We start from the raw sequence: 13,480 nt of genomic DNA, 5'->3' as shown, positions 1-13,480 counted from the left end.
AAAAAGATCTACACAAATAAATATTTATTACAAATCTGCAAATGAAAAGGAATTTCGTCTTTCAGCATGATAATGACCTCAAACACAAATCTAAGTCAACAAATGAATGGCTTAAGAAGAAGAATTAGTGATGAAAATTTTTGTTGCCGTGCTGGTAGAAACAACTGCAAAACAGAGAGAGCCCTGATAGCACACGTATATCACAGAGACGTCTATTTGACATCTGCATTTACATCTGCAAGACATATTTTCGAATGGCCCAGTCTGAGAACTGACCTAGAGTAAATAGAAAAAAACTTGTGGAATAACTTGAACAGGTGATACACCATTTCTAAAAGTCAGGACACCTGAGTGAAAGGGAACTGAACTCATACATCTACTAAAATTACTTTGGAACAAGAATAGTGAAGTTAGTTTTAAGAATCACCAGGTCTATTCATCAGTTCTTAGATTATGTCGGGAAAGTCCCCTTAGTCTTATTCATTTTGTAGATCTTTTTTGTCATACCTGATTCAAACTTTCTTTTCCTCAAAGAGTCACAAAATCACTTTCACGGCCTTTTTCATTAACTGTTCCCTCCTGGTGGAATGACCTGCCCAAATCAATCCGAGCAGCTGAGTCCTTAACCATCTTCAAGAAACGACTAAAAACACATCTGTTCCACCTTTATTTGACCCTCTAACTCTAGCACTTTCTATTCTATTTTAATTCTACTTTATCTATATTTATCTTCTTTTTTTTATTTAAAAAAAACACTAGCTTTCTATTTTTTTTCTATTCTATCTACTTGTTTTTCTTTGTGTGTGTGTGTGTGTGTATGTGTGTGTTGTCCTTGCTACGTGTACTGCGTTAGGCTAACCGAGACTTGTCATTTGCACTTATATATTGTTGCTTTTTTGTTAGTTTTGACTGCTTTTATTTTTACTGCTTTGGATAAAAGCGTCTGCTAAATGACTAAATGTAAATGTCTAAATGTACATGTAACAAACCCCTAATGATATTTACCTGCTTTGTGTCACGACATCTAATGCCATGTTACCTAAGTTACTTTAACTTCTTTTAGAGACCAAAGTCTAATTCTTCACAACCTTTTCCTTCTTCCCTCAATCGTAAGACGCTATCTTGTGCTAAAGTACACACGATGACTTATAAAACGAATGAGATCAAGTGGATAAGTTTTAATAAAAATTCTGATTAAACAACTCAGAATCATCTCACCGAATAAAAGCAATTTTATTTCTCTCTGTTTTCTTTTCTTCTGTTCAGCAAGGATGAGGTTGAGCTCCTTTTTGGCGATGGTGCCCCTCTCTTCATGTTTGTTCTACAGACAAACTAGTTAGGCCTACATTTCTTGAAAGTCTCTCTTTAATGTATAATATACTGGGTATGTTGCAGAGCAGAAGAGAACCAATGGAAAGTCAGAGGAATGAATCTGCCATGACATTATTGCATTTGTTTGTCAGTTTATTAGTAACGTTTTCTGTTGACCGAAAACAATGTTTGACAGTGGCTAATGGATTAGTATGCTTGTTTTACTTTATAAATGTAGCAGAAAAGTCCATTATAAGCAGGTTCCCATTAGTTGCCGCTATTGCTTATAGCGCTGCTATTGGGGCATGTTGTCACAAAAGGTACACCTTTCTCTTTTTTATCATCCAAGTTTACCATGTTATTTTAAGCAGTGAAAATGAATCCTTAATTACATTTATTCTTTTGATTATGCAAAAGTTCCTTTATAAAATAGAGTCATTGAATGCAGATGGATTGCATGCTAAAAGTATGTTTTGGGCTTATTAGAAAGGTTTAAACGGCACATTTTAGGAACTGGGTAATGATAATGTCTTGAATGATGCTGAAGAGTGTTTGGGTGTTTATGGTGTCTGTGGCGCAGATGAAGTGAGAGTAAATGCTTTTAAAGTTCTCTGTTTCAGTGCTAACCACTTTCTCTTCATGCAATCCTGGATGAACAGCATGGTATCTTTATCGTCTCGAGGCTTGCCTGAAGGTGGCGCCAAACCACTGAGGAGAGGAAAAGCAACTCAGCTATGCATGACAAACAAGAGATGACACGTGCAGGTGCTTCTCAAATGGAAGGCTGCATCCTAGTGAGGCTGAGTCCTTCCTAGAGCAGTCCTTCTGAAGCTTCAAAACTTCAGGGCTTTGTCCAAAAACTTCGGCAGATGACTTCTGCAGGAGCATAATAGCTAACTGATCTACAGCAAAACAGAGAGAGCCCTGATAGCACACGTATATCACAGAGACGTCTATTTGACATCTGCATTTATATCTGCAAGACATATTTTTTTAGAGTGTTTGCTCACCTGCAATATGTCTATTGGACGTTTCCTATCAGATGTCAAATATAGACGTTTAGAAAATGTCTTTAAGATGTTTATGATTTAATAGAATGTATGTAAAACTGACATCTTAAGATGAAGGTGCTTTCCAGATGAAGTGATTTTTAACAGATGCGTGCTATCTGGGAGAGCTTTGATGATAACTAAGCATACATGTAATTACTACAATACTAAGTTCTCACTAGAAATGACATCTAAAGTGGGAAAAGTTGGTTAAAAATGCACATTTAGGGTCTGCAGTTCCTTCTTCCATCTGAGGTAATCAAACTGTTGAGTTGTCTGTTGAAAGGATTTGTCAGAAGTCTGGGAAGGCAGAAACCTACATCCTTGTTGTTCTCCTCCAGAACTTGGTCGTTCTTGCTGAGAAAACCTAGTGAGTGATGTCACATCCTCAAAGCAATAGATCCACTTCCTTCTCTGTCTCATCCAATTTTCTATTTGATCTGCTGTAGTGAATTCGCATCAGGCCTGGATTTGTCCCTAAAATGTTTCCTTCTTCCTTTCATATTTCATAATGTCATAATGGCTCAACCTGTATTTTCTTTGGTTTGGAGTAAATCATGATAGAATCATGACAGTATTTGGGGGAACTGTTCCTTAAAATTACAGCATAACCTACATTGCTATCTTGATTGCTCATTGCCATACCTGTGAACATCTCAATACTAATGCACTGCATGTCACATTTTGCAGAGGGGTACAACTAGGAATGGCTGTCACTTTTCCCCCCAACAATTAAGTGAAGCTGTTTACATAGTTTTAAGTATCTGTTTTGATTTACTAGATTACTTTTTAGGGAGAAAGGGTCTAGTTGTCACACAGGGAAGTTGTTTTATATATATTGGGACTGGTTGTCTCATTTCATTACGTTTTCTGTCGACCAAAACAATGGTTTATTGCTGTTCAAACATTTTGTAATCGGTGAACTGTTATCTTTTAATAGACAACTGAATGTTACCAACAACAGTACCGATAGTCAAGTGCTGAAATAGTACCTAGCAACTACAGGATCAGTAACTTTTAAATAGCTCCAGGTAAAATACTGGACCCAGTTTTGTGACTCTTTTCTTCCAAGCAGTTTCCACACAGTGTCGATAAAGAGATAGGAATCACCTGCAAATCTGCACGTTAATTCTCGCTTACAGAAGCGCCATTTGTCTGTGAATGGTTTTAGTAATAACCCTTTGTATATGAATATATATGTTTTATATATTTTATGAAACTATTAAAGGTGTTTTATTAAAATATATAGAGAGGATAGGGCTTCTCCAGATATGTTTAACTAGGAATGGGCGTTGTCCATTCAGTCGAATAGCAGGGTTTGTGGCGAGACACGCCCCGTGAGCTCCACAGCCGTTTCTCCACCGACCTTGCCTCGTTCCAGGCCCCGCCCCTTCGAGCGCTGCCTCCTCCGATTGGCTCGGTGCTATTCCCCCAAATCCATCCTGTTCCTCTTTCGACGCGGTTGCAAAGGGAAGCGGGTCGTAGAAGTGTGTCAGATCAGGGTTGGGATCTCCAAACGCTGTGGTGATGACTCTGGAGTCCATGATGGCCTGTTGCATGACTGAAGAGGCGAAGGAGTCCAAAAGAATCAACGCCGAGATCGACAAGCAGCTCCGGAGAGACAAACGAGATGCGAGACGAGAGCTCAAACTCCTCTTACTGGGTAAGTGCATCGCTGACAGCTGCTGCGACCGTCAATTATGACCGAGAGATGCACGAGGTTTGACATGAATGCATATTGCTTTGTGGATCTAATGCATAGCGATGCTGACATGCTGCTTAATTCGAAATCGAAGTGTTGCTTTCACAACTTGTCATTCGTGTGTATGATTTCAGTTTATGTAATTCATGCACGTGTTGATCTGCGTTGTTTTTTTCGGGTTGTTGGATATTGCACAACATGTCCACATGTCAAAAATCCTATGGTGATGGATTAGTCATCTTAATGTAGACCCGGTTCTAATGGGATCCTGCGTTCCCACGGTCGTGGAAATATAAAGGAGTTTCATGGAATATTACATAATGAATGAGCTTGTTCTTTAAGTATTGTAAAAATATAGGCTACTTAAAAATTCTATAATGAATATATTTTTTCCCGTGTTTGCTTGGTTATAAAGGAACACAATATTTGAAAAAAAAAAAAAATATATATTATTATTATTAGACCAGGGAATGTTGTTTTTAAGTGTTTTTTAAGTGTTTTAACATATTTATCGACTTATAAGCATAGTCTGTATAAGTTTTAAACCTGTGATATCTTGTAATCAAATGACTGGAAAAGTCATGGAAATTCATTGGTAAATTGGTATGGGAAGCATAAGGATCAATAATTTTTTTTTTTTTTTTTTTTTTTACAAGGGTATGAAACTATACAAAACCTGTTAAACTGTTACTGAAAGTCTCCATGTTAATTTATTAGCAATGAACATTAGTAAGTGTCTTTGAGTTGCACTAGTGTCAGTTTATATTCATCTCGTGATCTGACCAGTAGGCAGCTCTTTGCTTTCGTTTTGGTGGCAGAGCCATTAGCTAATTTGTGGCTGTAAGCAAAGTTAGACTGTCAGCAATTTAAGCCTAAGAGATTGTATCTGAATACTTCAGTAGCGTAGAGCGTTTCATAACACGTCCTTACATTGTTCTCAGATCGGAGAGATGCAGTATCTATGAAAATAATTAAATCAGAGCCTTAATTTGAAACTCGGGTTGCAAAATCTATTTAGGACAGTATTTCTGCATCCCAGTTTATGACTGGTGAAGTCAAAGAAGGTCCAGATTTGATCTTTTCTGGTTGTGTCTCTTTTACTGCTCCTTGGCAGGCACAATGAGACTATGAAGCGCCGACGTCGAGAATGAAACCTGTTCTGTCCAGATTGTGGTTTTTCAAGCCAATCCTGTTCCCAAAAATGGCAAAAACTGCCTTAATTCTGGCTGCCACGCACCAAGTTGCTGTTAAAAAACGGTGGATGTGGTCAGAGAGGGATCCTCAAATTGCGTAGATTAACAGACACTGTCACGGGGCCTTGTTGTGTAGTGTGGGCTGACCCATAAAAGGGTTTCACAGAACGCATATCCTTAGAAAGCTCATGCAACACAACCAGCCTTTGTGCCCAGACTCACAGAGGAAAGACAGCAATAAGATACGCCTCGGTGGAGGAAGAGGGCCTTGCGTGACCAACAAGCGCTGTTAACCTTCTGCTTCTAGCTCGGTAAGCTCTTGACCGCTCTGTCTAGAAGCTGAGAGGAAGCTGCACAGCTCAGGGTTTGCGATGCCACTTTCTCAAAGAGCAGCAGATTTGAATTTTGTTAAAGGGGTGGTTCACTGGGTTTTTTCTAGGCTTGACTGTGTTTATGGGGTGCAGTCTAACATGTGTTAATGCTTCGTTTTTTAAAAAACGCATTATTTTTCACATAATTTACCTTTATTCCACACCTCTCTGTGAGAAACACGCTGATCATTTCCTGCTTTTATGAAGCCCCTCCCTCAGAAATAGGCGATGGGCTCTGATTGGTTAACTAGCCCAGTGTGATTGGCTTTAATACAGTACGGCAACTGCACGTGCGTCCATGTTTAACGCTTCTCATAGCTATGTGAAAATAAATGTATAATTGTAACAGTTCATTGTTGGAGGTGAGCTGAATGAGAGCGAGAGAGAGAGAGAGAGATGCAGAGCGTGTGCAGAGCAGGAGGACGCGAGGAACAGTATTAAGAACTGCTGCTTTAGAACATTGATTCCATTGAATCCATTAGAATCCTCAGAAGACAGAATCGTGATTCATATATGAATAGATTTTTACGTGCACCAAGAGAGTTTTCTCTTCCTCTTCTCTAAAGCAGCGCAGCATGGCCTCGCCCCCTTTGCTGCCTTTTCCAGAGGGCGGGGTTTATCTGGGTTTCTGATGTCACAAACCCGAGAAGTAACTTCTTGTAGTCCCTACCAGCCGTTTTTGTAGGCATTAAACTGCCAGAATTTTAAAAGACAATATCTCCGTTTGCATTGAACTTTCAGCTTCGTAACTTTGCAGATATTGTTTATGCTCAAACAGCAACATTAGACACTAACTAACGTTAAAAAAGTGAAATCGCAATGAACCACCCCTTTAATTTGCTTCTGCGGGTCTTAGAAAGATCTTCAGTAAGTTTCATTTCCACAATTTAAGGCCTTAAAAAGATCTTAAATAAGAGCAGAACGTCTTAAATTCATAGTCACGGCATTAAATGTTGCATGTGTTGCTAAAAATGAATATCTTCCTCAGTATTTTTGTCATTTTCCAATACAAATTTTTGAAACATCCTTAAATCAAGATTATTGAGATGCAAACTGAACTTCTGAGAAATTGAACAAAATAAAGTAAGTTTATGCTTAAAATAACAAATATCTGTCTTTGAGGTATGAAAACTTGTTTTACCTTTGAATTAAGATATTTGTTGTTGTTTCAGTCATAAACTCAGTTTGATCAGTTTCATAGAAACCTAACTTAACTCATTTTGATTCTCAAGTAACTTTATCTTGATTTAATATTTTGACATTTGTACTGGAAAGCAGGCCAAAAATACTAAAGAATATCCCTTTTTTTGCTGTGTGATCAGAAGGTGCAAGTTATTTCTATATTCTAGTGGTTGGGAGCTTTTTTTTTTGTTTTTGGTAAAATGAATTAAAAAGTAATGGAGATCGGTTGGAAGTTGCACTTTCAAACTTTGAAGTGTTTCTAAAACAACTCTTTGTTTGCTCCCTAGACATTTACCTTTAAACAATGTATTGATGTATTGTGCTCCCTTCAGTTTATTCCTTAAGTCTTTATTTGGTTTTCAAAAGGTTTTAAAGTCTTAAATTTGCCATCATAAAACCTGCAAAAGCCCTGTGTTTATTCTTGTAATTCCAGTCCTTTTTGAGGTTTATAATGTCCTTTTTTTTCTTTGTGGTGTTCTACAGAAGTTCTCAAACACTTTGCCTTCATCCCCCAAGGTTATTCCAAGAAAAACTATTGTTTTGGATGTCTGGTTAAACTGGATTCTTAAAGCGTGGTTAAATAAGGATGATATGTCTTTGCCCTCGCTCTGAATATTTGATTAACTTGTTAGCGTGACTGTCTTTCCTGACATGATGTAGCTTCCTTCCAAAGTAATGTGAAGTGGTTTGCTGCATGTGATGCTCAACATTTATTTGAGGTTCGATGTTTGTTCAAACTCTAGAAGGTGTTTATCTTCTGTATTCCAGCTATTTGAACCTTTTTTTCTGATTACATTACTAGAATGCCATATTTTTACTTTCATTAGATTATTGTTTTGATAAAATATTCCCTCAAAGTTGTCGAAACTTGGAAAGCATAAAAATATTTCGTCAATCTCCCGAAAACTGGTAGTATTAATAAGTAACTAATTAGTATTAATAGTATAGCATTAATGATAACCAATTGAGTTACTTTTAGTAGTTTGACAATTCGAGTGTAGCACACTTTTTTTTTTTTTGAATAAAATGAAAGTATTACATTTTAAATCTTAATTTACTTATTATTTTTGCAGAGGAATGAGCTGATATAAACATTTTGACCAATAATTATTTTCAGGTTTTGGCTGATAATAAAAATCTTTTTTAAATGAAATTTGGCATGACAACATTATGATATACAACAAGAAAAATGGATATAAACTTTGAGATTTGCAAAAGATTCACTTTAATTGGGCTGAAATGTGTATGTATAATTAAATAGCCAATATCTTTAGATAACCAATAGGCCTATGTTACCGATATATCATTCATTCACAGTAGGGCTGTGCAATATATCGAAATTGTCGAAATATCGCAAATGTACATATCGCAATATGCATATTGCTACAGCTTGCAATATTTGGGGCCATGAACAAAAGACAAAGAGAAAATCACTCACTGCTCTTACCTAAATAACTTTTGTAGTTTAAATAAGAATCAGTGCATATTGAATTCAAAGAGTAAATACTAAGCAGTGTTTTATTTTTCCTTTTTATTATTCAGTTCCTAAACTCGTTAAAATGATTACACTAATGTTAAAATGACATTTTTATGTAATGCTTGAGTAAAACACTACTGTTTACTTTCAGAAGTTGTTGTAGGGGTGCTTTCTTATTAGAATCAGAATGAGCTTTATTCACCACTTAAGTGTGCGCAAACACAAGAAATTTGTTGTGGTTTTACAGGAAATATTGGTACATACATACATACAAATAACCATATATATATGACACAAGATAGTTATAGAAGTTCACAGAACTGACTCAGCAACAGCTGAGTAAAACTGTTTCATCTGAGCATGTGGCACTTTAAGCATTATCATATCGCATATCGCATTTTTCTTCAATATCGCACAGCCCTAATTCACAGACATATAACTAACTGCTTTTTTTTTTTTACATTTGACTTTTTATTTTTATTTTTTATAAAATACCGTAAAAGTATGCTGATAATTGTTTTCATGTTTAGTCGATACTAAAAGTTGCGAGATGCTGAAAATGAATTTTGGCATTACGACATTATAATGTACAGTAAAAAAGATGAAGGTAATATAAATATAAAATATAGCTGAAAGCCAGATAACTGGTATGATACCGATATATTGTGCATCCCTAGATGTAAATATTGCAAGAAGTGAGCACAGACTCGGGTATAGCGAGTATAAGCTGTGTTTTTGTTCTCTGGTTGAGGAACTGAAGATAGTCTATGCTTCTTATTATTTGAAGCGCACTTTCCGTCCAGTAATCGCAAAAAGCTTTGTGCTTTTGAGTTTATGACAACATTTACAGGATGCATTGAGGAGGAGCCCAAACTACACTCTGATGCTTTTATGGTCCATGATATTGGTACAGATTCTGTGTGATGAACAATTCTTTGTGACTGTATATTTCAAGTTGGAAAAGACATTTAGTTCCCACTTTAAGTGAACCTTAGTTCCCAGGTCATCTACAAGATGGATTAAAATGCTGATAAAGTCAAGAAAAGATGAGACAAGCACATGACAGTATGATTGAAATGTTAAAATGTACAAAATAAATAAATAATAATAATAAATGAATAAAACATGTTTATTCTGTGGCACCTAAAAAAAAATAATTTGGTGGCCAAGTTTTTTTTCTTATAGGAGCCAATAGCTCCTTAATCGATTTTTTTGTCTGGAGCCCTGATATTATATATATATATATATATATATACATATACATATACATATACATATATATATATATATATATATATATATAATATCAGGGCTCCAGACAAAAAAATCGATTAAGGAGCTATTGGCTCCTTATTCGGCAACCGAAATTATTCGGCCGAAAATAGCAAAAAAAAAAATCTCTTTCGGTGTTCGGCCGAAATAAGCGAAAAGGCCGAATAATATGAACCAAACAATGACGAACGCGATCAAATCGAGGCACGCACTAATGCAGCAAACATGTCGACAGTGTGACATCAGAGAAAGACGCAGAAATCATTACAAGCGTGAAGCACCGACAGCGAGAGACTTAGTGCTGCATCAAGTCTCCGATGAGAAGAAGAGGTGGCTAATGCTGGTGGTTAGGTTACTGTATGATGATTGAAATCGCGAAATTACCTCAAACGATTAGTAAATAAACTGCAGAATGTTATATTTTCTAATGCATGCACGAATTGCATGTATTCTGACAGCGCTGTATGAGCTCGCGGTGCCAGGGTTCAAAGTCCAAAGCGCAAGGAAAATCTGCGCTAAAACGGTGTTGCTCGTCAGTTGCTCAGTAACATTTTTGTGAAATTTTTTAACTGCTCAGCAAGGCTGCTTTTATTTGTACAGTAAAAAATACATGCCTGATTAAATGTCCAAAAAAATCATTTTACTAACTTAATAATTTTAAGCTAAATTGTGCTTTGTTCGTATAATGTCTGCTAGAATGTTAAAACAAATTTCAGTGTTAAGCAAGTATTTTTTAATTGTTGTTTTGTAATTGATTTTTTATTTGAAAAGCAGGACAAAACAGTAAAAAGCACATTTTGGCAATTTAATTAATGCAACTGTGAAAAAAATGGCAAAATAGGCCTACATCGGGGAAAATTTTGAAAAACGGTATTCGGCCCAAGGTTTAATTTTGTTTGGCTTCGGCCTAGAATTTTCATTTCGGTGCATCCGTAATTATTTATTTTAATTGGAAGGGACTGGCAAAGTAGTATATATATACGAGCGTATGGGACGCTCAGTGGGTTCAGGTGTAGTGCAGCCAAGATGGTGGTGTGTGTTTCCGGTAAGAGAAACAGGAGGGGGAATCCCAATTTAACTTGTTTAATCAAAGGAGATTTGTATATGTTACTTCACACATGAATTTAAGGGGGTCTGAATACTTTCCTATATATATATATATAAAACGAATAAATAGGCCTATACGAGAAACATATTTTTACTTATATTATAAATTAAGAAAATGAAAGAAAAACAAGTAGACTAGCCCTAGAGTATGCAGAGTTTCGGTTCATTTTTGTGCTGCCCGAAAGGAAACAGACGACAGAAAGCGGCATCCTATTTTTCTTTAGGCTTATTTTAAAAAAGCACAAAGATTTGTTTTTATTGTGAATGTACACAGATAAAGGCAAACCTTTTACAATTCCGATAAACGGGCAAATATCAACATTCGGAACAATAATATAGATTACAAATACAAATTATATATGGAAACTCACCCGTAATCATTTACACACTGGTAAAACATATACAAAGTTGAATAAACATTCCAGCCAGCCTGATTTGTAACCTACTGCTGTCGAGACAAAATGTCCACTCCTAACTGCGCTACGTGCCACAAGGTGGTGTGGCTAGGGCTTTCTCACAATATACATTCAAAATATATATATATACTATATAATATATATATTCTAAATACATTTTTTGACAAGTTAATTGTTCCAGGCCAGCGAGTAGAAGTTGCGTTTTTGTTCTCTGGTTGAGGAACTGAAGATACAGGGTGATTGAGGTAGAGAAAAGACTGCGTGTTATATATATATATATAGCTTCTTATATTTTTAATTCTTGTTCTTTTCTAAATACTGTTAATTGAAAGGATTTGTTGTGGAGGGAGGGGAACTAAAATAGCTTAGCTATGTTTACAGTGTTTATTATAATGTTTGTAAACATTTCACGTCGGCATTAGGCCTAGGCTATTTCTGAATGAAATAATAAAGTGCGACTTATACGCGACTTATGTTTTTTTCCCCTAAAAAACTACTTTTTTAACCATGCAGCAAACCGTTTTAAATATTTTGATAAATTACTGAAAAAATAAATCATTAAATGACTTTTTAAACCGTTTAACTGATTGTATTAATCGGTCAAAATTCTTACCGTCGGTTAACTGGTTAAACGGTTAAAATGAACATCCCTATCCGTGACTCTGATAAGCACGTCATTTTAAGCTGGTGCACCGCTAGTGTAACTTTGTTTTCGTTTTGCACAAGCTGCAACAGTTCTGTTCCGTGTAACAGAAACACTCAGTTTAGCGGAACCTTTACGATTAATTAACCGTGACGTTTTAAAGCGCGGTTAATCGTGAAACCGGTTAATCGCTGCATCCCTATAAAAGATATTGAATATATAAGAATAAAATAATAATACAATACTATAAATACAAAATACATAAAAAAAACTATAATACTGTGCTATAATATACACAAAAAAAAAAAGAGTACTATACTATAATATATACAAAAAAAACTAAATATAAAAAATAACACCAAAGAAAAGTATATATATAATAAAACAAAACAAAGTACAATTAAAAAAAATAATAATACACAAATAGCACTCTGGTAGTTTTAAAAGAACTCTAGTTTTAAAAGAAAACCGTCTACTTCTACTTTGCCAGTTCCTTATACTTCACAAGACTCAGCCTGATACCAGAACACTGTTGAACAAACACAAACACTGTCTACAGTCTCTGCAACTCCAACTCACTGGTTTGAACATGGAAATCATGAGGTATGTATTAACGGGATATTTGCATGTTTTAAACTCAAATGCAAATCCTGAAGCCTTATCGTTATGTGGTTGCAAATGCTAACCCAGCATTTCATAAACACCACCACAGTGGACAGATTGCTTAGCTTGAGTGAGGAACAGAGTTTGAAATTGACTACGGCATTTTGTCCGCACTTTCGAGTGCAATTCATCGTGAGTGGGCCGAGTAATACTTCAAATTCGGCTTCCAAGCAGTGTGTATAGAGAACCTGAACGACACAAAGGACTTTACTAGCGATAAAGTGAAACGAAAACAGGCCATATGTTGGTTGCATGAGAACAGTGTCAGCTTTGTTCTAGGTGTGTCCAAAAAACAAACATTCTGTACAATCTTTGAGTCATCCAGCTCCTCTGCAACACTCAGGTGTTATAGACTATATACTCCGGCGCGCTTTCGACTCGGCTAGGTAAATATTGGCTAGAGCTGACCGTGTGGCGTAACAAGAAACCTGGAAGTCCGGGTTGTCATTCAGACGTGCCCGTGCCAGGAACGAGTTGCTTAGTAGCACGTTTTCGTGAATAAGGTATTCAAGTGCGTGACAGACAAGATCCTTTTCCTTGCTTTCTTTCTCTCTGGATCTCTGCATCCGGATCATGTGACACAGCAACAGCGTGCATTCATGTGTGCAGCAGAAGTGTGGGCTGAAAATGAAGAGTGGCTGTCCTCGGCTCAAGTCCCCCCCAGCAGAGAACGCCAACACACACACAGGCTTCTCTCTACCTCAATCACCCAAGATCTTGTTAAGAAGAAGCCATATTAGTAATGATTATAAACTAGAATTGTTAACGATATTGCCAATATCCACACAACTGACAGCTTTACCTGTTGTAGTTTGTTCAAGTTGTGCACGAAATAGACGCTGCTTTTCTATGGCGTTATTTTAATGACAAATGTCGAGAGCGCATTATTGTAGCGCGAAAGCACATTAACACAATGCGCGAGCGCGAATCTCTCTGCTCGCGCGCGGATTTCCCTTGCTCTCGCACAAAACCGTACGCTCGCGCTCAGATACACGCTGCTCTCGCCCAGAGAGAGAAGTGCGCGCACTTAAAACGTGTCTTTCTCTGGGCGAGAGCAGCGTGTATCTGAGCGCGAGCGTCCGGTTTTGTGCGCG

General features: G+C 36.7%; 1 protein-coding gene across 2 annotated transcripts in view; it reads left to right on the top strand.

Annotated features, from left to right (window-relative positions):
* Positions 1–3,791: 3,791 nt before the first annotated feature.
* LOC107699416 (guanine nucleotide-binding protein subunit alpha-11-like) overlaps positions 3,792–13,480 on the top strand; it is a 33,346-nt gene continuing 23,657 nt past the window's right edge. For both annotated transcript variants that reach the window (XM_016500663.1, XM_016500664.1), the window contains exon 1: positions 3,792–4,023. In XM_016500663.1, the coding sequence (XP_016356149.1) occupies positions 3,888–4,023 (136 nt within the window). In that variant the 5' untranslated portion in view covers positions 3,792–3,887. The remainder of the gene's footprint in view (positions 4,024–13,480) is intronic.

This window comes from Sinocyclocheilus anshuiensis, unplaced genomic scaffold (genome assembly GCF_001515605.1).
Source record: "Sinocyclocheilus anshuiensis isolate Anshui unplaced genomic scaffold, SAMN03320099.WGS_v1.1 scaffold766, whole genome shotgun sequence".
NCBI lineage: Eukaryota > Metazoa > Chordata > Actinopteri > Cypriniformes > Cyprinidae > Sinocyclocheilus > Sinocyclocheilus anshuiensis.
Note: the sequence above shows the minus strand (reverse complement) of the source record. Positions and strands in the feature narration are given on the sequence as shown.